Below are 25788 nucleotides of genomic sequence, written 5' to 3' on the forward strand. Positions count from 1 at the left end.
TAAGTATAGATATCAGGGCTTTAAGCTGTTAGAACTTCTTTTCCAACACAGCAACCACCTTGCACTGGTTGTAAGTATAGCACCCCTCCCCACAATCCTCTGGCAAGAAAGCAACCAATATACAAATGTCATTACAACAGCTCCATCAGCATATAGACATCAGCACAGCAGTCAAGTCTTCTCCTCAAAAGCCCTTCTGAAACACTCATATAAAGACCTGTTTTCCTCTCCCTCTTTGCTAAACTCCAGAGACTGAGGCAGCAACTTTATAGAGCTACCAGCTGCATTTCCAAACCAAGCCAGTGACTTGGCAGATGTCCCACCACCTTCAGGGAGAGCACACAACTTCAAACACACAAAGAAAAGTCTCCAAACAGCTCAACTAAACAATTAACCTTGACCATTCTGAGTCTTCTTGGGCTTTAAGATCTTAAGAAGAGAGGCCCTTCTCTTGACCCTTCATCCTTTCAGACATATTTGGTGGAGACACAAGTGACAGCCTTTTTGTTGACTGCTCTCTGGTTATCAAACCTCTTCCAAGGGAGGTTACTGAGGCTGGCCCCCTCCCGAGATGATAAGATATTTTTACAGAAGCAGGTGCTTGCGAATTGACTGGCTGCCAAGGAGGATGCTTTTAATTGGCTCCATGTGTGTGCTAAATTTGTTCTCTCTCTTTTTTTTTTTTTGGCACATTTTAAATTGTTTTTAAATTGTTCTTAATTTGTTTTAGTATGATATGTTAGACCATTAAAGGAAAATGCTTAATTTAGCTTTAATATTGTATGTCCCTGGATTTTTAGTTACGTATGTTTTTTAATCATGCTAGGAACCATGTTGGGCTTTTGTGTTGGGAGGAAGATGGGAGAAAGAAAGAGAGAGAGAGAGAGGAAGGAAGTAGGAAAGAAAGATGCATAGTTTCGTGACTTTAAATGGAGGTAGCAAATGCTGGGACAATTGGAATTTAACAGGAATCAAGGGGATCTCATAAAGCTCAACTTGGAAGATCGATGTGCTTTGAGGTCTCTGCTTCATGCTAAAATGCATCTATTTCTATCTATTTCTATCAATTCATGAAGAATTCAGCAATTTTTTTGAAACCCTCAAAAATCAGTTTCTTCAGAAGAATCAAAAACAAAATCAGACAAAATTGCCACCTTTGTCAAGTTTAAAATAATTGGCTATGTGAGTCAGGACCATCACTTTATACATTTAAAAGGCCAAACATATGGTTGAGAATGCATAACACATAAATAAAGACATGGCAAGATAAGGCACTCCTGACTCATGTGGTGGACTGTGGAAAATAGAAGGTTTCTTCCATCATGAGTATAATTCTAGGCTGGCACCAACATGAAAGGTCCCTGATGCAGAAGGATAGCTGACTAACGGAGACCAGGATGTCTTCATCACTTTGTCTCTCTTTTTCTAGGTCCAGTGGCTGTAATCAGTGGAGAAGAAGATTCTGCTAGCCCTCTCCATCATATCAATCATGGTATCACCACACCTTCGTCATTGGACGCTGGCCCAGACACGGTAGTGATAGGCATGACCCGGATTCCTGTCATCGAGAACCCACAGTACTTCCGACAAGGACACAATTGCCACAAACCGGACACGTGTAAGTGTGTGTTTTTGTTTGCTTTTCCCCTCCATATGCTATGACGAAAATAGGACAAGCAAAGAAGCCAACATGGAGGAAGAAGTGAATGAGAAAGATTTTAGTAAAGAAGCATGAGGATTGGAGAGGGAGGTTAGTGAGTATTGTATGATCTAGATACCAGAAGGGAATCTCATGTTCCCCCAAACCACACTCTTGCAGATGTTAAAAGATGACATATTGACCATCTGATTAGTACTTCTTCTTGATGTAGCACTAAGTACAGAAAAGATCTATGAGAATTATGGGATTAGGTGCAAATTGGCTTGAAAGTCAGTGCCTGATGCAATGAAAGGGCTTCAAATTTTAATAATATTTATTTATTTATTTATTTATTTATTTATTTATTTATTTATTTGCTGCCTCTCCAGCAGGATCGATGCGGCTTACAACATTTAGTTGTTTAAATAAATGCAAAATTACATTATATCATCCTGAGGTTATCTGATTTAACTGGGGACCAAGCTTCTAAGGAAGGGAATGCAACAAAAGCTATCTCCTTTCCATTGCTATATCTATGTCTAGAGATACAAGCAACAATAAATGAACCATTGGGGGATAACGGAATAAGTAGTGAAATATCTACCTGATCAGATGGTCAAGTTTCATATTTTGTCAACACTGTGTTGAAGTGAGATAACAATAAGATAAAATAAATATGAATTTGAACCATAGGCAGGAGCTCCAATCTTATTTTAGACTGCTGAAGTAAAATGTTTTTAAAAAAAGAAAATTAAAGACTAAATCCAACTGCTAACCCCAAACAGACCAGTCCCATTGAATCAGTTGCTGAATGGGAAGTCAACAATGATATAAAACCTATTGATTCAATGACTCTTCTCTAGTTGGAACTACCAATTGGATTTAGGTCCAAAAATCTGCAATGTTTTCAGAAATCTCAATGTTCCTTAGATACCTATGACAATGTTTGTGCTTTCTCCTTATGAACTCAGCATTGCTGTTAGACACAATTCCCTCCACACACATAGATATATGCAAAAGAGTTCAGATGGCATTATCTAGTTTCTAAAACAAGAAGGGTTTATTATTAAAACAGTTGCCACCCTTATAGGACTATTTCTCATTGCTTAATCTGTATGCCTACTAATCTATTGCTCACCCTTTGGTTCTTGTGGGGGGAATGACTTTTTATCCTTGTGATCAGTCTACTACTTCCATTAAAATAACAAGCATCGCCAAGTGATAACTCATGTTTTCCAATTAATCAGGAGAACCTTGTAACCTTGTCAAACAAGAGCTCATAATATCGGTAACCATACATGCCCTTAGCTTTGCAGGGTTGCTAGAATGGCTCCAAACCAAACCATATGAAAGGTTCCATCTCCTCTTTCTCACCCATCTCATATCCTCCCAGCTCATGTGCTTGTCACTTTCTGTGTTTCTTGCTTCTGCTCACAATTGGGGTGGTGGGTTGGTTGACTATGACTGTGCTTACAGAAGTGGGGGGTCTTGGATATGCGAAAGTCCACAGTTTGCTGGTTTATTAGGGCTTAGAGCGTGTGGTTTGCGAGACAGTTTTGTACAGAATTTCAGCTCAGATGGAGCCAAAGATCCTCATATTTTTTTTAGTAAGGCTGAAAACCGTGCTGTGTAACCTATGCATGTCTGCCCAGAAGTAAACCCAGTTGAATTTAATGAGATTTAATGCCAGGTAAGTGTGTATTGGATCGCATACTCGAGTGGTTGATTCGGTAGATATTATTACAATTGCAATATATACTGCTTACATTTTAAGATCAAAACTAGCAATTTCAGTAATGTAACCTCTATGCACGCACGCACATGCACACACACACACACACACACACACTCTTAGATTTTCATTTATTCAGTCCTCCACCACGTTCCTTTCTGTGGCTGCTTTCCTCTTCTTCTTTTCAGAAGTCAGTGAAACCTTAACTCACCAAAATGACTTGGCTAAGTTAAGCCAACACTAAGTCAGCTCAAGCTGTGTTGAATACAAGCGACTTCCATCCTAGGAATGCTGGAAATGACCTAGGGCAATGCTAGCTTTGTGAAAGCAGAATGACTGTGTTCCTGGGTTGGAAGATGTTTAGATTTGTCATAACCTTATTCCTCCCTTTCCCCCACTTTTTTCTGGATCTTCCACTGCCTGATCTCAGCTGGGAGAGGAGGTACTAGTAGATCTCTTTCTCATCTAATCTCTGATATCAGCTGACTGAAGTGGATTATTCCAAGATGAACATCATTCCCACGTTAGATTAGATAGCATCTACTTATTTCTAACCCCCCAATAGCCAGCACATCTATGAGTTAGGATTGCACTGTTAATCACTCTCCGCTCCTGCCTGCCATTAGAAATTTCATCATGAAATGGGACGACTTCACAAATACACTTTGTGCTCAATTGGATTTGGCTTTATGGTGACATTGCTGTAGGCAAGCAAGGCTAGTTTAAGCAGGCAAGGGAACATATTCACAGAGAATGTTGTGAGGTGGGGGTGAAATTGCTAGAAGGCAGAGGTTTTCGTTCTTCCTTCCTTGCAGTGTTGCTTACAGTGTTTGTGAAAATGGGGTGACATTTCAGTTCAGCCTTGATTATAATTAGGGGACCAATTTTAATCACTGGGGCTGAAATTTTATGTTTGGAGGCTGTTTTGGTTCTGGTCTGTAATTGAAATACGGAATGTAAATGAAAATCTTTCAACATAGGCTTTGCTTCTAACCACATGTGACAATGATAATTATAAAACTGTATGTTCTTTCACACTTCCTGAGCATTTCAAAATGGTACCTACATTGAGGACTGCTTGTAATCACCCACTTTAAACAAAAATTAGCTTGACATTTTCACTTCCGTGCCCCTTACGCCAATGTTTCTTAGTCTTTGGTCATTCAACTGTTTTGGACTACAACTCTCAGAAGCTCTAGCTACAGTGGCCAGTGGTCAGGGATTCTAGGAGCTGTGTTTGGGTATATGCCCCTTCAAGTTGCATGACCATTTATGGTGATCCCATTAATTTCTTAGGCAAGGAATACTCAGAGTTGTTTTGTCAGTTCCTTCCTCTGAAATAAACCCTCCAGCACCTGATATGCATTGGCAGTCGTCCATCCAAGTACTATTGAGGGCTGACCTTGCTTAGCCTCCAAGATCAGATATCTGGATGACTAAAGGTTGACAGCCATTGCACTAGGCAGTTTCTGTCCCTTACTGTGAAAATGCAGATGTGTCAACCAACCTTCTTACAACAATCTATCACACTTTCTTTATTTCATAACTGAGAGTCAACTTGTACACCCCCCCAAAATGATATTTTCCTAGAGTGTCCCAGGAAAATCTGTGGCCTGTATTCTGGAGAACTTTGGCAGTTTGGAGTTGGCATATTTTCATATTTGCAGATTCTCAGCAAGAAGTCAAGGTTAAAGACAGTCGGTATTCCACATTTGTGGGTTTTACCTTCGCAGATTTGATTATTCATGGATTATTGACTTCTACATTATGCCACTGGCTGCTGCTCTATGCCATTTTTAATAGAGACTGCAAGGCTTGTGAGACTGAGAAGTGCAAACAAGGCTCCTTAAGACCCCATTTAAAATGGTGTAGGGGAGTAGTGGCGGCAGCAACAAGACCCATCACCCACCTGCTTTTGCCTTGCAAAGGAAACTCACCACCAAGAAGGCATCTGTGGTGGGTTTAATTCACAGATCGAACTTTTTGTGTGTGTTAAATATTTTTTGAGGCAGAGGGGGTAGAGTTATTCATGGTTATTCTACTTCCACGGGGTTCCTGTGCCCCTAACTCCAGTGAATGTGGAGGGTTGACTGCACTACATTCTCTAGATTGCTACATTTCTTGATGCATTGAGTTTTGTTGTTAGAGAATCTTCCTTCAGGGATCCAACTCATCTGTAGCCTAAAGTGAATCTGTCTGGTGGAATCTTTTGGAGAAGCTCCTGGAGTACCATTCTTTCGGTTTCGGATATTCGGGCTGTGTGATCAAGTTCGAATAGTTCCCATACCAAAGCACACCTGGGGAAATGCCAGAGTTTTCAGTACTTACAATGGTGGCTGGTGGCCAAGTAGGGCAGTGGGTTTCTTCCATGTTTTATTCCAAACTTTAAAGGTGCTGAAACCTAATTTTGGAACCTATTCAAAGTGCTGAACTTATTTTCGGGACAGGATTCAATTTAAAGCTGGATCATTTAAAGCTTGAAACCTGGAATGGATTCACCACTCACAGACAATGGACTCACTAGCTTGCCATTTCTCTGTCATGCACATACTCACACACAATAAGAAATAAAGAGTGATAAGGTGGGGCTATCCCCAAAGAATTGCTGAACGATTGCTGCAGGCAAGTGAAAAGCATGGATGGTAATGTACGGCAGTGGCTAGAATCCTAAACAGTCCAACATTTGGTTGCAAGTCTCATTTGGTCATTATATCTTTCTCCATAGGCCTATGCTTTCAACAAAAGGTGGGGGATAAAGGCCTGGACACCTTGAATACATGACAGGTACAGGCTGAGTTGTGCATGCCCTGCCTATGCACAGATTTATATCCCAGTGGAGGATGTGGAGTCTATATAATCATGTGTTTAGAAATTTCATGCCTCATCTACTTCTCATTTAATTATGATTGCTGCTACCATTCTTCTGGCCACCCACGTTTAACGTCTACCCTTGTTATACTCAGGCTACCCAACTCAGACTTTTTGGCTATGAGCCTTACTCTCAGATGCAATTAGGAATGGGAACTCTGTATAGATTTCTCTGCAGCTACTAAAGGCAGTCATGGTTCGGCTCTTCAAATGTGATTTTTTTTAAGGAGGCAAAAGCACCTTTCTTACATATTTTCACATTCAGTAATGTTCAACAATACCTTATTTTGTTGGCCTCAGAAATGGAGATCGTGCCCAACAAAACTGTACAGTGACATGTCAACCTTGTCTACTTTCTGAAGAGGAAGGAGTTTTCCTTAGGCTTGACAGCAGCATCTTAGAAAAGGATGTGAACAGGTCTTACTGAGCAATATGTCTATGAAAATTGCAAATAGTGATGATAAGTAAATGTGGGGTATGTTTTTATTTCACTCATAATCTTTGACCAATTTTGAACCATCTCCTCTCACTGACCAAGTTCAACTTTCAGGACAAACTATGAACCCTTGACCATACTCCAACATTCTCTTTCTTGTGGAATTTGGGGAGACATTTGGAAACTTTTGATTGTTCAGGATTTCCAAATTCAGAATAAGGTAAGGGAGGAAAAGAAGAACAGTTTTGCTACAATTTTTCAAGAAAATAGCATAACTTTCCAATCCTATCTCCAAAATGTAGCTATCTCTAATTACTGGAGACATGAGCCAGAGTTTAAGGGACAGACTACAGCTCTATGTACATATCTTCCAACTGTTCTAATCTGCAGAGACAAATTTTCCTGTAGGTCCAGGAAAAAACAAATTACTGCAACTCTCCTAGCTTGTGAGTTTATATATATATTGCTATCTTGAATACTTATCTTGGTCATATGTGTCCTGGTTTTCACCTGTGAAATGTTAGCAGGCATGGAGCCATTGAAGCGCTCTTTCAGAATGGCCGAAACAAAACCTGAAACATGTAACAATGTGATAACTGTTGTGAACTTCATCAAAGTGGCATCACTAGCTTTGGTGTCACCCTGGTGCAGTAACTCATGCTGTTACCTGCAGGCTTGGAGATACCACTCTAATGCTTCTGTGGGAGTAGATCAGTCCTGTATGGAAGAGAAAGGCTGCAGTCTACTTGTCTCTGATGGCTGGTGGACCAGGGCACCAGAAGGGGCTGTTCATACCCTAGGTTTTTCCAGTGTCCCCATATTGTTCAGAAGTCCTGGAGGGGCCTGGTTACCATTTGGCAAAGGGAGATGCCTCCAGAAATTTGCCATGGCATGCTGACAGTATCCTGGCCAACCTCCTTGCTGCCTCTGGATGGGTGGACTTGGTCCTTCCTAGGACCTTTAAGCTCCGGGAGTCCTGGTCTATCCACAAAGAGACCTGGCAATACACCCCACAGATACCATTCTTTCAGGAGTCAACTTGGCGTAGTTCATACACTCCACAGCCCCTAGAAACACACATGCTTCATCCTGTCCTCCCATGATTCAAATTTTCCTTCGAATGGCTTTGTGCTATACTATCCATAGCTGGGGCCTGCACTCTGAAGCCAGTGGCTGCTCTTCAATCACCAAACCAATGGACTGTGATCATTTAATTGCACTCCACTTTGACTTTGATTATAATATCTTAATTGATGGTGTGTCTATGTGGAGAAGCCTGGGTAATTCTGTTTAAGCACTAAAAGACATTAAGGGGAAACTGCAGCCAAAGCAGGCTTATTTGTGTGTGGTTTTTTTCTAGGTCAAAATTCAGCCCCCTCCCGCCCCTCATCTATTCCTAGAATGCACTTTATAGAGTGCATTTGAACTGTGACGGCTTGGTATTTTCTTTTGCTGTCATCTGTGACATTTATAAAACCTGCCAGCTGACTTGCTTATGTAAATGACAGTGGGTTCTTGTTTGTGTGCTGTGGGCTGTTCTGAGATTTCTGGATTGCCAGGAATTGTGTAAAACTCAGATGGTACTGGATTTGAAAAGTGCATATTTGAAAAGTGCATATAGAAGGGTACCCAAATTGGAAATGCGTGCCAAACTTTGCTTCTACATACTTCTGGGATCGGGAAAGTACAGTTTAGCCATATGAAATGGTGATGCTGGAGCTGGGGAGGGAGTAAAACATGGTTTCTGCCACTGGTGCTCAGCCATATTAATGGTGGGGATGTGTTCAGGCCATGTGCACAATTTTAAAACATGTGGACATAAATGTACCTATTGGAGGGGAAACTGAGAAAAGAAAGGGATGGGGTTTTTCCTATAAAACAATTAACAAACAGAAATGGATGCAACCAGGGATGGAGTGAAGGAGAGCTGGGACAGGTATGGTCTTTTAGATGTGGACTTCATAGATATGCACACCCCTACTAGGATTTTTTTTTGTATTCCACCTTGTGGACCATGATTTTAAAAAGTGGGGAGATGGTTGTAATAAGAAAAACATTGCTGCAAAAGCTCTGTGTGCTTAGACTGGAAAACTATGGCAATTTCCACTGGATGAGAAACTTTGTTTCTTTTGGCAGAGGATGATGATTTCTGACCCCTAATTTCCACGTCGTATGCTTTTGAAATGATGATTGTATAATGCATACATTCTCAAATTCCAGAATACTGATGTTTGCTATTTTGAAATTTTCTTGACCCAATTTTCTCTACTGACATAGTTTCTTATTTCTGACACATCAAAGACCAGATGTTTCTTATACCTCCATGTGCACTTCCAAAAACAAATTTTGCAGAGGAATTGCAAAATGACTAACGTACTGTACATTAAAATGTTTATCTAGAAGCATCCATGATTTCAAGTTAAACATACTGCCAAAATGTCATCCGCACAATCTATGGAAGAGGCGATTTCAACCTTCTTCACACAACTGTTGGTTTCAGAGTGAGAAAAGTTACTTTGGGGGCTCAGCCATCATAGTCAGTGGCTTTCACACATGCAAACGGTAAGAAGACATCTCTTGAGTTAGAGAGTAATCGGTATCTCTGTGTAACTGTTTAGACTATAACTATGAGCAGAGCAGTTACTTCTTTGGATTGCTGCTCCTAGAATCCCACAGCCAGCAATAGCCAAGCTTTGGTCTATAATAATTTATTTTTCTATCAAAGAAAAAGGATTTAAGTCCCCTGGTATTAACATTATTTTGACAACTGCTATGCATATTCCTGCATCTGGTAATTCAGCCTTTCCTGGATGGGGATAACTTGCATTCTAATATAATATATATAATATATTATATAGCAGAGTTGACACATGCAAGACCATTATCATTTTGCCTTTCAGTAGTAAAAGTAGTAGTAATAATAGTTACAGTGTGACACCTTAATAAATTGCGAGTAGCAAATAATAAAGAAATACTGTTCTCATCAAAAGAAGTCTGAAAAGCTCAGCGAAGACTGTAAAATAGACTGGCGAAGAAAATAAGAGCCAAAGAATAAGAGGGAATATCAATGGAGGGATGAGATAAGGATAAAGCAGTGTCTTCCCTTTTGGCTGTTCCAACTTTTATAACCCCAATTCCACTCATTTTTCCCCACTTGGTTCCTTCCCTATCAAATAAAATTGGTCTGCATTTAGGATTGCCAAGTATCCCTTCTTATAGAGCATGTTTGAGTGCCAAAAATCTTGTCCCTTATAGGGTTGGCAAGCGTTATAAGACTTGAGGGTTGGATTTTTCTTTCTTTTATATAGATTGAATCAAATGCAAATATATATCCATATTTTATGAACCATGGACATCATGTCAATTTTACAGGGAAATGCATGGCTACGTTCACTGAAATCAATACTTTAAATTGATATCTAGGTAGAACACAAACTGGTTAATAGCTACTGCCTGATGGTCAGCTTTTCATGTCATGAATTTGGGCTTTTCCTAATTGTTGGTTTCATAATAATAAATTGTATTATTATTATTATTATTATTATTATTATCATTATGAAAACCTGGCAAGCCTATTTGAAATTAATGTATAGTTGGATCCAAGGATTTAAATTATTTCTTTATTCTCTCATCACTTAAATTTTCCTTACAGACATTGAAAAGCCACAAATATCTGTACCCCAATTTCGGAGAAAGGCATGGAGGCAAATACATTTTATACATTTTCTCTCCTTGTTTTTAGTTTTTCATCATTAAAGGAGTTTTGAAAATGAACTTTACTAAGGAGAGACCAAGCATTTTACATTGATTAATGACACAGAATAGTAAACTTAAATAAGCCAAATACTTTCCCATTATTTTGCAATAAAATGATTTTGTAACCGTAGACAAGCATTAAACAACTCGAGTGTAAATAAATATAGAAGTGTATACTCCTTAAGGGTTAAATGTAAACACTATGTTAAACTTAATTCACCTAATTATTCCATTTTTTAGCTGCGTGCCAACATGTACCTATGGCCTGAAACATTTTTAAAAATATCATTAGTCCTTTGTATTTATTTTCTCTGTTATTTCACAACAAGCAATACTAATAAGCAATAAGTTGTCGGTTTTATAATTTTAATTGGAACAGAATTTTCAAGGCTGAAAGATCTAACTTCAAATGTTCTTCATTAGCCCTCTACAAGAAGTGAGGCATCTTTCCCTGGTCCTTTTCCAATCTGGTGTCTATATTTCATAGATTGGTTTCACAACTGTAGGTTCATCATAGCTACAAAATTCCATCATGGAGTCTATGATCTAAAAATCCTTAATGATGGCGTCTCCTGGAAATGGTCAGGTAGCAAGGGAAGTTATATCTGGCTACTAGACAGCGTAACACCAGTATGTGGCCCGAAAGAGCCACATTTGAACATCTCACTGATTCAGTCAATCTACCCTCATTGGAGTTTATCAAATGGGAGGAATTTCTCTTAAATTCAAGTGAAAAGAAAGTGGGGCCAGAACGCATTCACTTAAAGTCGCTAGTTTTGCGCAATTACGTGAATACGCATTGCATTCGAACAGGCTCCTCATTGCCAGAAAATAGCATGCCATTGCCCGAATTTGCGTGTGGCAGTCTATCACGCAATAAAGTGAAACCACATGATTGCATTCGGTCTGACTTCCCATTGCCCAAAATTGCGTGTGGCAGTCTATCACGCAATAACGTTAAACCCCATGATTGCATTCAGATTGCCATTGGATTATACTTCCAATTTCCCTTGTCTGATAAACTCCATTGACACTAGCAAAAGGATTCGGGCAAGACTTTAGGAAAATAGGACTATAAGAACAAACTCAATCTCCTCCCTCCCTCCCTCCCTCCCTTTTTCAACTTTCTTCTTTCTCCCTCCCATTCTCTTGCTTGTTTTTTTGCAACATCTTTCCTGGTAAAGGGGGCCTGACATTCCTGAAAGCCAGCACATAATGTTGCTTTTATATAGCCAGCAACCCTGCCTTAAGTTGTGTATCGTATACTGCATAGCTGTGTATACAGTGAGATAGACCATTGTTCAGCTGTCCATGTCTGTGCAGTTAACAGGGATTTTCCAAAGTCCGAAGAGGTAAATCTTCCACGCTATCAATATGAGAGCGTGTTTAATTCTCTTCTGACCTTGCATTTTCCTTTACTCCTTTCTTTGGCACTGGTATCTGATTTTTGAATCTATTTTTATATTGTGTTGCTTTGTAGTGGTGGGAAAATTTCAGGTTTATGGATTATTTTATTTTATTTGCAAGAGCCCCATAATCCACATGGTGCATCCAGTGCGCAAAAAACATACACACATATAGAGCTAAACTGTTCTGAACCCAAGAATTGTTATCTTATCCTTCCACATAAAAATCCATTCCTGACTAACCCAAGGCTTCTTGAATTTGGGACGGACAGGGGTTTTATTGCTGCTGTTGATAAATACTTGAGGAGTCAGATATTCCTAGCAATCTGCTAATAATGATGTGCTCAGCTCCCAATGAATCCAGTTTTATCATATGCCCACCTTTTAAAAAATAGGATTTTAAATAATGCTGCATTTTTAAATTGTTGTGGGCCACTCAATGTGGTGGACAGGCATAAGAAAAATAGGATACATGTTTCTCTGCAAATTAAATACATTCTTTCTGGATGGCTAACCTACCCAGCTGAACCTTCTGTGGGTGAAGGATGTGTCGACACAGGTTACTGAGCTGAAATGAGGAGAGAGAAAACTCTATATACTTAATGCACTATTAATAGTATCTTGGCGTGATATAGATTTCTGTCACCTTCTATACTAACAAACATCACTTATCCGTTTGTTGGGAAAGCGGAGGCAGAAATGACAGATGTTTATTCCGGTCCACTTAGTTCGGTGCAACGGAATAGCTGATGAAATGCAGACAGTGGCTTTCTGCTGCTTCTTAAGTTTCAGCGCCACTTAAGTACAAATTCTTGCTAATAAATATTTTGCAAGGAGACAGTTGAAATGTTGGCTCTTCCTGGAGATACTGTTTGCCTTTGTGTTGAATCTGTGTGCCAACCCTGCACTTTTGCCAACCGTTGGGTTTAACTGCTGCTGTCAAATCCAGCGAACACAAATTCAGGCTGGAAAAAGGCATACATTACAGCATGAGCCAGCATGATGTAGTGGTTTGAGAACAGGATTCAAGTTAATGTTTCTCCATGGAAACCATTGAGTGTCTTTGGGCAAGTTATACTCTCTCAGCTTCAAAGTAAGGCGTTGGCAAACCCACTCTGAAAAACCCTTGTCAATAAAACCCTTAGGGTTGTCATAGATTGGAAACAATTTGAAGACAGAGATGCTCAAAACCAGAGCTGTATCAGTATTTATTTATTGCACTTCTAGCCCACCTTTGTTCCAAAATGGGATCCAAAGTTGCTTACAATAGTTTTAAAAAATGAAAACAGTTTTGCCTGGAATGGGTACAATTCTGATTTGTTATATCATTCCCATCTAGTCGTGTGCAACTGACTTTGCTGGCAAGGTTCCCTGGAAAGGTGACATTCCAAGTCATTTTTTGGAATATGGTTATTCTGCAGGAACTGAGACAAGAAGGATGTTTCTGTGGAATTTTTGTGGCTTGTATCACTGCCATGTAATCTGATAGGACTGGTAAAATCCATAAGCCTGGCAATCTGAAAAGCTGGCTCTGTTTAATCTTGTGCACCTAATGAACGCAGGCTATTTGAAAAGTTGGCATGCTGAACCATATTTAGAATAGAGATGTATTGCTCATAATGGGTACATGAAAGTGGTTTCTCTTTTTGTGGCTTCTTGCATCACTTCCCTCTAGTCTTGTGTGACTGGTGAATTTTGAAGGCATGGCTCCCTGGAAAATAAGTATTCCAGGCCATTTCCTGGAACACAGATGTTAGCTTTCTGATTCTGATAAATGGCCACCGAAGCGCATTAAGGGCTGTAGTCAAATGGTGAACTGGGAGGCAAAAGCTATGCAATATGACCAGGATGCAGCCCGTATTAGGCTTCAATTCTGGAGTGATAAGTCACGTTATAAAGCTGTGTGATAAGCCCCTAAACGGAAGGGGAAAAAATTCAGTGGTTAATGCAAACTAATAATATGCATAATTATAGTAAGTTGCATAGTATGCATATTAGGTAGCCAGATTTGAAGTGAAAGAACAAGGCAACCATAGCCCTACTATCCTGGATTGTAAGTATAAGGGCTATTCTCATCTCCTGGAATTTGGATGCATTAATGCAATTAACCTAACTGACATACCATTTCTGATTTTTAAAAAAACCCAAAACTCAAGAGTATACGGAGATTCATGGAGATTCACCTTGTGGTCAAGAACACATTCAGTGTGCTCTTCAGCAAAATTCAAGTGGGATGAGTCAAATTTAACAAGACTGGAGGGGTCCTTCAGGGCATGTGCATTGCCCCCAGGCTGTCTGTGACTCAAGCCTCTCTTCTGATGTTTCTGACATGCAACCTGCCTCATCTTTTAACATACAGGTGAGTTATTTACTCCCTGCAGGCAGGAGACTGGGATCTGAGGTACAGTGTAGCTGGCTCCTGGTTCCCTTTAATGCATAATTGTTGCCAGCATTTGTTTCAACAGTACAGATCAAACAAAGCTAAACGCAATTTGCAAAGGCCAAGAACTGATAATACAGTGGTGGCTGGTGATGCTACAGCAGAGATCATCTATTAGAATGCAAACCACTCTATTAGCTGATACTCTCCAGCAGTACAACAACATTGACTCTATGTACTCCCAAAGTTGAAGCCATATCTTGGAAAAGTCATTCTTTTGAACTACAGCTGTCAGAATCCTTTAGCCAGAGTGATCATGATTAAGGGATTTAGTGGAATGTACTCCCAAAAGTAACACTTTCAAACTGTGAAACCTAGAGTGAGGGTGAGTAGGCTCTTGCTGTACAGACTGGCAAATCTGGATGTCCCAAGCATTGATTGATTCCATGGAGCCAAGCTGTAGTGTTAAGGAGGCATCAATACCTGCCTAGTATATTCACCATACATGACCTTTGAATCTGACTCAAGGTGGATCAGTGAGTTCCATGACTCAATGGGGACAAGAACATGAATCTCTCAAGTCCCATTCCAATATCCCAAAATCTATGCCATACTAGCTTGGCAGAAGCCACTAATGATATGGAGAGCATTTTGGAGTATTTGGCAAGGAGTCCCTCAAATATGGAACTACCCACTCCCTAAGACCTTCTGATCTGGGATAATACAGTTGTCCCTTGGAACTTGCGGAGGATTTGTTCCACCCCACCCCTCAAGTTCCAAAATCCATGCATATTCAAGCCCCATAGGCTTGAATGGGGTGCATGCATGTGGTGTGTGTGCTGTGGGCATGCACCCCATTAAGGTCAATGGCAGTCACCCCTCCGTGGATTTCCAAGTCTGCAGATTTCAAGTCTGTGGACTTGGAGGGGTGATTGTACTTATTTCTTGACCAAGGCTGTTCTGTCATCAGTTGCAGAGACATAATCAACAAACATAGCTCTTCTAATGTTGTTATGCTATGACCAGAAGTCTTGCTATGGTTGTGGTAGAAGTCTTTACTATGGATTTGTTTTAAATGGCTTTAATTGTATGGATAGTTTAAGTGCATTTTAACATTAACAGTGCATATGTTTTTACTTAGTCCTTGTAAGTGCTTTTAACTGCATTTCCTTTAATTCTTGAAAGCTGCACTGACTCCCAGTTTTGCAGAAAAGACAATATATATAAAGTCTCACAGTCTACCAGGTGTTACTGTCTGGAGTTTTGGACTATCAATGATTTGGATAATATCTGAGAAATGAATCAGTAAAGTATCATCAGATAATGTGTGATGTTCCAAGTAGTGTCACATTTTGTAATGGAACTATTGTGATTCTATCTGTGGTGATTTCATTCAGATGCTTTGTTGATCCATTTGGGATTACTCCCAAAGCACATATCAACCACAGGTATCACAACTGTATTCTTTTTCCAGAGGTTCTGACTCTCAATGTGTAGATCTCAGTATTTCATAATTTTTTACACTCTCTTTGTCTTTAATTCATCAGTCCCCCAGGGTTGCCAAATCTATAATGCAAATGTGTTTATAGAGCTTACATTATAAACTCTATTATGTGGGCTTTACTTTTCTCAACCAGTTATGTCTGGCATATTGCTTATCTCGATGATCTCCTGCAGGAGCTTATTTGGTCCCCTATCTTCCCATCACAGATATAAAGGGTGGCTTGATTTCAAAATCTGCTCTCTAAATTTTCCAGGTATTTCTGTCTGATGCATCTAGTCCTGCTTGGATCTAATCCAGCACTGTATTAAATAACTGCCATGGCCCAGGTGTTTATGGCCTGAATTATGTTGCCAAGTTTTGCTTTTAAGACTTTGCAGACTCACTTTCATAATAAATGTAATGAGGAATTTTAATTTTAATTAAATAAAAATCATCCTCTTCATACTCAGGAACAGTCCATTTTGTTCTTGGAATCTTGGGTTTTCGGGGAAACAAATTTCTCACTGGAAAACTCAGCAGTGGCAAGTAATCCTCCAAGAAAAACAAGTTGTCCAGAGCTATCGCTCTTGACATTTACATAGAAATATGTGGTGTGCTCTTAGATTTTTTATATACAGTTTTTTGTAAACTGCACCCATTTGAATGCATATTTTTACATTGATGGAAGCACTTTTTTTCCAACCACAGTCATTTTTCATAAGGTGCACTTTTCAACCCTAGCTTTGGACCCATTTTCACTCCTTTGAAACATCCCTCAAGTATCCCAGATGAACATAGTTCTGAGACATGATAACCTTCATTCTGTTGCATGTCTTGGGAGATATGAACAAGTTTCTGTCCCATCCCTACGTCACACATGGAATAGTAAGTTACTAAGATGATATAAACCACTCATAGATAATATGCATGATGTGGGGATGGGACAGTTAAGGGGTCAATGCTTTCAGGACAGATTACACTCTTACCTTTCACCAGGGAATGGTTCCATATATATGTGTGCATACACACACACACACACACACACACACACACACACATGAGTTGAGTACTTACATTACAAGTGCAGTACTTACATTGACCCATGGATAAGTCATTTTTGAGTCACGTTTTTGACTAAAATTTCTACACCGACACATGAGTACATAAGCATTTCATTGGCATTTTGACACCAGCTACATGTTGCAGATAATTGTTGGCTATGTAATCCTAAAAGAGAGTATATCTCATTTATCTTGGATGTGATCCAAGACCAGAATGCATTAATTCTCTGTCACAGATGTAATCAATAATGTCCTTGGATCTCTATTACTTTCAAGCTTCAGATCCCTACTGTTGTGCAATATTTTTTTTAAATGTGGTGTTGTGAAAAGATATGGAGAATCTTATTGATTTATTGAGAGTAAAACAAATAGCGGTTAACTTAAAATGGGGAAAGATACCCCCCCTTCCCATTTCTTTGGATGAATAGATCATCAGTGTGCAGGGTATGGGAAATATGGTTTAAGGTAATAAATATATTCAGAGTAAGAGGCAGAAGACAATAGGAAAACAGTTTTATTAAAATATGGAATTTATCCCTCATGTACTGGCTCCACAGAGTCAAAGAAATAACAGAATGTATGCTTGTCAGAGTATACTATAAGGAGAGCATTGCTTTAGCTGCAGCATCAGGACCATTGCACAAACAGATCTATCAGTGTGACCATAGCACAAGTGTGACCATAGCACAATTGTTGTGATGCACAACAGTGTGTCATCTTGTGGGAGAGGCTGCCCCTGCCCAACAACAGCACAACACAAGTGGAGAGCAATGTCCCCCACAATAGAATCACGGGGTACTGAACAGAAGGTACTAAGAAGTTATGGGTGCCCTTCACCTGGTCAGAAAAATGTCCACACTTTTCATGGTGCCCCAGTTCATGATAGGAGCAATTGTTGTGCAAAAGGACATCTTGAATGGGTGCCCCATTACACACAGTGGCAAATGTCTAACATTGTTGTGTATTGTGTCAGCAATGTAGCTCCATCGTTGTGAAGTTCTGCATCACCCTGGATGCAAGACTTCAGCCATGTTGTGCTCAAGTAGACATTTTCGTACACATTTCAGTACATTTCTTTTTCAGCCAAGACTCAAATTTCAGAGATATTCAGACTCTGAAATGGAGCTGGGTTCCATTCCACGCATTCACCCCTGCATTAATGGATATGGTCAATCTACAAATGCAATTGGGAAACATTCCTACCATTGCCACTCTCTTATCTTTCTCGGGGCATATCTACATTGCTGACACTTCTGCGTCGGAAAGCCATATGCAGACAGTTTCCTGCATATAAAATACATTCTGTATCAAAAATTATAAGATTTGCTGTGCAGGGGGAAAAACACATTTTTATCTCTTTTCAAATGAACTGCCCCAAGACACTTCCTAAAACTACAAAAGAATATCACAGCTACTCTTTTTCTCAATGGGTTTTTTCCCCTTAGTGTTGGAAAACTTTTCTTTTTACTTGGAAAAACAAGATAACATTCTTTCCATCCCTGGATTAAAATGTCTGGTTTGAGTATTGGACTATGACTCTAGAGACCAGGCCACTTTGCTATGAAACCCACTGGGTAAACTTGGGGAAGCCATATTCTATCCTCCTTTGGGGAAGTCAATAACAAACCTCCTCCTGTCATGAAAATAATAATAATAATAATAATAATAATAATAATAATAATAATAATAATAATTTCTACCCTGCCTCTCCAATAAGATCAGGGCTTACCCCATTATGACAGCCTTAGGGTCACCATAAGTTGGAAACGACTTGAAGGCACATAACAACAACAACAACAGCAGCAGCAGCAACTATGTAAAACAGAACCATTAAAAATCAGTAGAAAGGCACAGTATTGTATACAGTACTCAAATGTCTCTTTGAATAGAAACGTTTCCAACTGCTTTGGAAGCAATAACTAAAGGAGCACCATCCTGGCCCCTCTATGAAGGGAGCTTGCAACACCTGAGAGCAACCACCAAGAATGTCCTTTTCCATGTTGACACAAGGCATACTTATGAAGGTGTCTTTCTCTAAAAGTACTCCACAGGTTTGAAATCACTGCATTAAATTCATTTATGTGATGGCTGAGGTGTTGTGAACAATGCCTTCACCAAAGGTAAATGACTCCCTTGGATTCAAGTTCACCCCTATGTCTCTCATCTTCCTGAGATGTAACTGATCTTTAGTTCAGTAAGCAAAATGCAGACAAGTGTGGCAATAGGGAGGACTGGAAGGGAGAGGGGGTTCATGCATGAGACTAATAAAGAAATTACTAGCATCGTACATTATGAATTGGATGAATTTTTAATAGCTGAGAATGTGGCTGATTTATAATGCATCAGCCTCCAGAGCCCATTGCCGGTTAATAAATAAATGACAGGTTCCTTGTATTAAAAGTATCAGTCATCTTACATCACTGGCATGTGATTTATGGCAGAGTATCAAGAGCTGGATGGAACATCCCTGCAGAGAGGAAGAGCATCACCTGGACTTGGTGAAGGCACAAGAAACATGTCTCTGTGATGTTTATCTGGGTTTTTTAGAATTAGAAACTGGTTCAGCTTGGAATGGCTAGTGCAGGAGAAAATGACCCTCTGACCTTCCCTCTAAGGCTCTATGAGGAACATTTGGCTTGGCAACTGTTTTGAACTGCAGTTCTCATAATCTTTTATCATTGGACATGCTGAGAGGGACTAATGGGAACTGTCGGTAGATATGGAAAGAATATTTGAAAATGTTCAAAAACATGTTTCTTGAGTGTCGAGAAATCCTGATAAGAAGAATCATGGACTGACAAGACTATTTAAAACTTGCTTTACAAAAAATTCATTCGTAGCTATTTCCAAATATTATCTTCTACACAGAAGATGTTTCCTGGGAAGAAAAATGTGTTTTCCACACAAGAACCCTTGCATGTGAATTTTACACAGAATAAGTTTTGAACTGCAAATAGTCTTTAAAAACTGCAATTTTCAAAACTACCAAGGCTTTGCACTTTGCCAATGGTTGGCCATTGTGAGAAAACAGGGTGCTAGACTGGCTTTGGTCTTCCAGTATCTAATAGGTCTATTCTACCTGTCTCTGCTGATGTGCTTGCCATCGTAACAAGCATCCTATGACACAAGGAACCATTGATTTTCTCATTAATTCTGGCTTAAATCCATCAGATCCATGTCTGGTCTGGCAGGATCAGGTCTGATCCTGGTCCTGGTTTTTTGGCTTGCATTGTCTAAGCTTCACGATGCAAGACCAGGAGGAAGACTGGCCTTTTGGCCCATGTGGACAACCCTTCAGTTAGAGCTTGGAAATACAATGCGTCCTCCATTCAGGATCTCCTGCGAAAGGGGAAATCCACTTAAGCTTGTGCCCCATTAAAAACAATGGGCTACATGCTTGTGGCTCGGGGGCAGCGCACACACCATTGCTTTAATTGGCACATGGCTTCCGTATAAGCTGGCACACTGTAATGTGTTATAAATAATGGTGCTATTCATGGCGCATTGGCTTTTTGAAAAACACGGAGGTGGGACAGGCTGAAAAGCAGCACATAGTATTGTTGCTACTTGTAATAAGCAGTCTTTGGAAGAATGATGTCCAAAAGTTAGTATCTTGTTCATCAAGTTCCATTTTTCCCCTGATTGTGGATAGTAGACACCTTCCTAAACCCATTCTTCATCTGATTTGTGTGAAAGCTATCTAAAAAGTTTTGTTTTACATTTTTGCTGCTAATTCATTAATGTTGTAGTATGGCGACGAACCACAGTGACTCTATGGAACTTACAACTTGCTGACCAGTCAAAAATGGATGCTCTGAGCACATGGTTTGTCTAAGACTGCAAGACAGAATAACTTATTGCCTTATTTATTACTTCTCCCCATACTAGCATAAATAATATTCTCTTAATAGATATGGGTCTTATGAATAATACAGAGGCCCGTATCTAAGTAATTGCTGTGCTTTGCTAATACATTGGATCTACAGCATCAAGGACTATTAATGATCTTTCCTAGCTAATAGTCTGCTGAGGGCAATTGCAGACTCGAGAGATAGAAAGATTTGATGCTGGGGTGGGAGGGATATAGATGCATTGGAAGGAAGAGGGAAAGAACATTAATGCACTACTCATTCACTGTCTTCACATTGGGAAATTTCAGTGGGAAAGTAGGAATCATTTACACATTGCTAATTCTTTTTTCCTCCCTCGGCCTTCTAAAATTCTGTGTGATTCCAAGCAATCATTAAACCTATTTAGTGTGTATGTAGTGCCATGACTGATGTATTAATTAGATTTAATAATTCAGGGTGCTTCATTCTTTCCAAGTCAGTTAATTCTACTGAGTTGGTTATTTTTCATTCTTTCTTTCTGAATCAGCTCTTATCAAATGATCCATGTCCTTACATTTCCTACAGAGATGTACTGAATATTTTCTAGGGTCTTTTTTAAAAGGATCGAGACAAGAAATGATGATAGATAAGAAGTCCCCATCCCTCAGAACCGATAGTTGGAATACTCACTTCAACATAGACTGTTCAGATGTTAACTTTTTCTGATATTATAAAATGCTTTCTTCTCCTTCCTTGATTGGTCATAAGAGGGATCCTACCCAAGTCACAAGGCATTCATTCCAACCAATCAGATGGACTTAGGACATTATATCAATGACAAAAATGATAACAAATTAATGAAACTGAAGAATATTCAGCACAGATCTAACTGTAATGTGCTTTCTGGAGCAGCGATTAAGTTATTCTTTAAAAGTCATATTGCTCAGTCAGTTGTCCTGATGTTAACTGCCAGAAATAGTGATAGGATGTGCTTTATAATGCACTTGGCTTATTTTGACAACAAAGCACTGGATGCCGGCATTGTATTACAGCTGTTCTGTATCCAATCTTGGTTCTTGATAAACGAAGCTAAAGTTGAGATCCAGTTTTTGTATAAACTGTATCTTTGCCCACATTCCCTTTTGCATTTCAAGAGGGGAAGAATGTTTCACAGGATGTGGAGAGGGTTTTTTAGTGCTTCGGACTCAGTGCATATCTAGTTTTAAAACCGGGATGCAGCAGGACATGAAAATCACTCTATCTATCTATCTATCTATCTATCTATCTATCTATCTATCTATCCTGCACCTTTCTTCTGAGATGGGATCCAAGGCAGCTTGTCTTACAGAGTCTGTCATCAGTAACATAGTTGTGTGTGTGTGTGTGTGGGGGGGGGGGGGGTTAAATGTGTCCTTGATACAATGGCAGAATAGCCATCATGCCCAGTATTAGATCAGGAAAACAGAGGAAGAATTGAATGCTCATCCAAAGGGACAAGACCAACAGCCATGGTCATCACAAGGTCTATAAGAAAGCTGCCCAGATCAGGAGCTGCTTCTGTGACAATATCATCTGCTACCCACACATGGTGGATGATGCCCTTGTAATGCCCACATAGGTGCACCAGTAAAGGCTATGCATAAGTGTTCTCCTCCCATGCATCCACAAGTCTCAGGTCAGCTGTTCTGCCAATGCATTTTGTTGTTGTTGTTGGCAGAAGGTGCTCTTTCTAAGAGTATGCTATGGAAATGATTCCGTGTCTTACATTCTGTCAGTGTGGCAGAGTTTCAGCCATACCTTATAGTTGTTGTATCTTCAATATAAGGTTCCTTGATAACAATACTAGAAGAGGCTGCAGGAATGTAAGTTCTACATTGCGTGTGATCATTTATTGCTGAGCTGTTGCATTTGAGATTGATTCTAGTTTGCGTCTCCTCAAGGTCTTGAGGAAAGGAACAGAAAAATCGTCTACTGCTACAAGTGCAGTGATGGAACAACGATAAAATTTCATTTGTTTTATTGCATTATTAATATTGGCCATTCACCAACTATTGCTGACAGCACAAGCATGCTAAACCCAAAGCATGCCAATTAACATGTATGCTATGATACAGACCTATTAGCTACATCCGGGCTCTTTTGGTAGGCTAAAATTTCCTGATTCAGCAGCAAAGGAGGAAAAGCGATGGAGGTTTTTTCTTCTCAAGGGTAGCAGTGAGTAATTTCAGCAGTTCCCCCCCCCCCGTAAGAAAATCTTCAAAAACCACATCGTTTTTGAAGGCCGTTCACAATTTGCGACTTATTCGGGGGGGGGGGAGGGGAATCTCAGTTGATAGACACTCAACTAACAGGAGAATGGATTTACAAGTCGACGTTGGTAAAGTAATGCTATAGAGGAAACAAAAATTAGTGAGTAATCACAGTGAATTGCTGACAAGTGGGAAGCCAATTGTCTATTGTGTGTTTGTTATGTAGCTTTTTTCCTTATATGTAGTTTTGCATTATAAAATGTTGGTGTTGTGTGTGAGTGTTTGTAGAGAGAGGGACAGAGACAGAGAAACAAACTGTGCCAATATGACTCACTGATGGTCTTGGGTCCTAAAACAAAGCCAAATCTGGTTTATCTGTCTTTGAATTGGAAATGCCACATGTGGGAAAGTACTGGATTAACTAGTCCTGAACTGAATTATTTGCTGATTCAGATCCATGCTGAGTTTTGGTGTCTGGATCAGTGGTTTCCTTTGAATTTTGGCTGCTTCCTACTCATCCTGCATTTATCTGCTGCATTTAACCAGCTCTTCTTGCTCCTTTTGCTTAGAGCACAACCACACTATATGTCCACCATGGGGCCATAATGCCCTAATTCAATTACTGAGGTTCACGTTCCATGTACTATTGTTTGATTTCCTTGTCAATCAATACAAACTTCATTTTAAAAAGGCAACCAGGCGAGTGGAGGGAAATACAGATGCCCAGGGAAGGTTAAAGGCCAGCAATTATGGAAGGCCTGCATGACTTGGCTTTGTTCTTTAAGCTGTGCAGAACATTTCAGAACAAGACAACTTGCTGCGAGGAGGACTAGGCGAGAATCTCATTTGCAGTTTGTTTTTGATAAATAATTTACCAAAACACACACATTCAGAATGGAAATACGTTATTGTTGTTGTTCAATCAAGGAGAAGCAATTGGAGATGAGGACAACATGCCTAACAAGATGAGGACAACATGCCTTTTGTTTGGGTTTTTCATGGGAGAGGTCTGCAGTGCTGTGACATTGCTTATATAAGAACAACTAAACATGGAAGGAGCTGCTGCAGTGATCTGCTATATCTTTACAATGTTTGCATTTTTTGCTTGAGGTGGTTATAAGCACCAGTACTTGCAGGAAGTGTAAGCTGGTTGCTGTGCTAAAGAGAAGGTGCAATATGAAGTCAACCGTTTTCATGGCCGGCATCCATAGTTTTATGTGGCCATGTTCTAGAAGAGTTTATTCCTGATGTTTCACCAGCATCTGTAGCTGGCATCTTCAGAGAATACTGGCATGGAAGAGAGTGGGTATATATATACACACACACACACACACACACACACACACACACACACACACTGTGTGACCCTGGAAGGTGCAATAGCATGAGCAACTCACTGCTACTTATCAGAGAGGATGAAACAGTCAACGACAAGACAGAACAGACTCTTCTGTAAGGAGGTGCCTCTGGGGAAAAAGAAAATTCCTAAATATAGGAAGGAGAACTATCAGGAATTTTTCTGTGTGTTTGTTTGCACAATTGATTTGAAGCTCTTGGACACCGATTAGAGGATGCAGAAACAAGGACATTCTCAGTCTTCAGATTGCACAGAGGTGGCCTTGGAGCATTCTGTGGAGGGAAGGGCTTCTATCAGTGCCAGAAGAAGATCAGATGTGTGAGGCTTGTAAGCAATTCCATGCTGAGAGAAACAGTATAAGTGATATGCAGGCTTGACAGGATGTCTTGCTAGGTATGATGTCTTCCGAAGGTGAAAATACATGGCATAACACAAAGGCAGAGAAGACTCATCAAGAACATTGAGTGCTACCACCTCATTCTGATGCCCTTGGAGAAAAAAATATACTACTAGATATAGCCTTCAACATACTCTGAAGTTGAGGATCTGGGTAGGAAGCTGAAAGACCTTTGGGATGCAGATTGCTATTTCATCTTCTGTTGAAAGTATGGTCTGCAAAGAGCAAGAAGAATACTGGAAGTGAACAACTGGCTTCATACATGGCACGGTTGGAAAGATCTAGGTTTTTGGATCATGGTCTGTGCTTTCATGAAGAAAGATTTCTGGCAAGAGAGGGGTTGCACCTCACAGAGGTCGATAAGAGCATATCTCTTACCAACCTGATCAGGAGGGGTTTAAACTGAGATATATGGGAAAGGGAACATTATTTCAGAGGGCAAGTCAACACCATGTATGGGGAATAGCCTTAATAATACAAGGGGATTGGACTGATAATACAAAAAAACACCAATGTGCAGGGGGGAAAAGTCCAAGGGTGCAGCTGGAGGAAATGATCCATGGTCTTAGTATCTCTGCATTAATGCCAGAGCACAAGAACTAGAGAAAATGAATTTGATCCTTTAATATAGAAAGTTGAATATGGTTTAGTAAGCAGTAAGGGGATCAGCTATCGTGGAATTCATCCTAACCAACAAGAAAGAACTGGTCAGTGGAGTAGAAGCAGTAGGAAGCTTGAGTCATAATAACTATGTTCTCTTGGCACTGTTATTGAGGGGAAAAGGAAGGCCAAAGCAGTTACACACCTCTCTGGACTTCAAGGAAGCTTATGGAAATACTGGGTGAGATCCCATGTTCAGAAGTGCTCAAAGGGAAGGAAGTTCATGATGTATGGGAGCTTCTTAAAGTGGAGATGCTGAAGGCACCAATGCAAACAAGTGAGAAAGAAGAGTGTGGAGCATCCAAAGAAACTGGGATGAATGGATAAACAACTTCCAAACAAGCTGAGACTTAAAACAGACATGAACAAGAAATGGAAGGAGGGTGAAATCATCAAAGAGGAAAGCAAATGAGTAGCCAGTACGTGTCGGGAGAGAGTTGGAAGAGCTCAGAACAAGCTCAAGCTTGTTAGAGAGGTTAAAAATAAGTGTGGCAGGGTTAGCTATGTTTAGAGCAAGAAAAGATTGTGACCACT

General features: G+C 39.9%; 1 protein-coding gene across 3 annotated transcripts in view; it reads left to right on the forward strand.

The window, feature by feature from the left end:
• The window catches only part of LOC149307419 (NT-3 growth factor receptor), a 366336-nt gene that overhangs the window by 243996 nt on the left and 96552 nt on the right, over positions 1-25788 (forward strand). For all 3 annotated transcript variants that reach the window (XM_089539129.1, XM_089539130.1, XM_089539131.1), the window contains exon 12: positions 1430-1618. In XM_089539129.1, coding sequence (XP_089395255.1) covers positions 1430-1618 — 189 coding nt within the window. The remainder of the gene's footprint in view (positions 1-1429; positions 1619-25788) is intronic.

The sequence above is a fragment of the Sceloporus occidentalis genome, unplaced genomic scaffold, assembly GCF_023333645.1.
Source record: "Sceloporus occidentalis isolate IW3139 unplaced genomic scaffold, rSceOcc1.0.p SCAF_9, whole genome shotgun sequence".
NCBI lineage: Eukaryota > Metazoa > Chordata > Lepidosauria > Squamata > Phrynosomatidae > Sceloporus > Sceloporus occidentalis.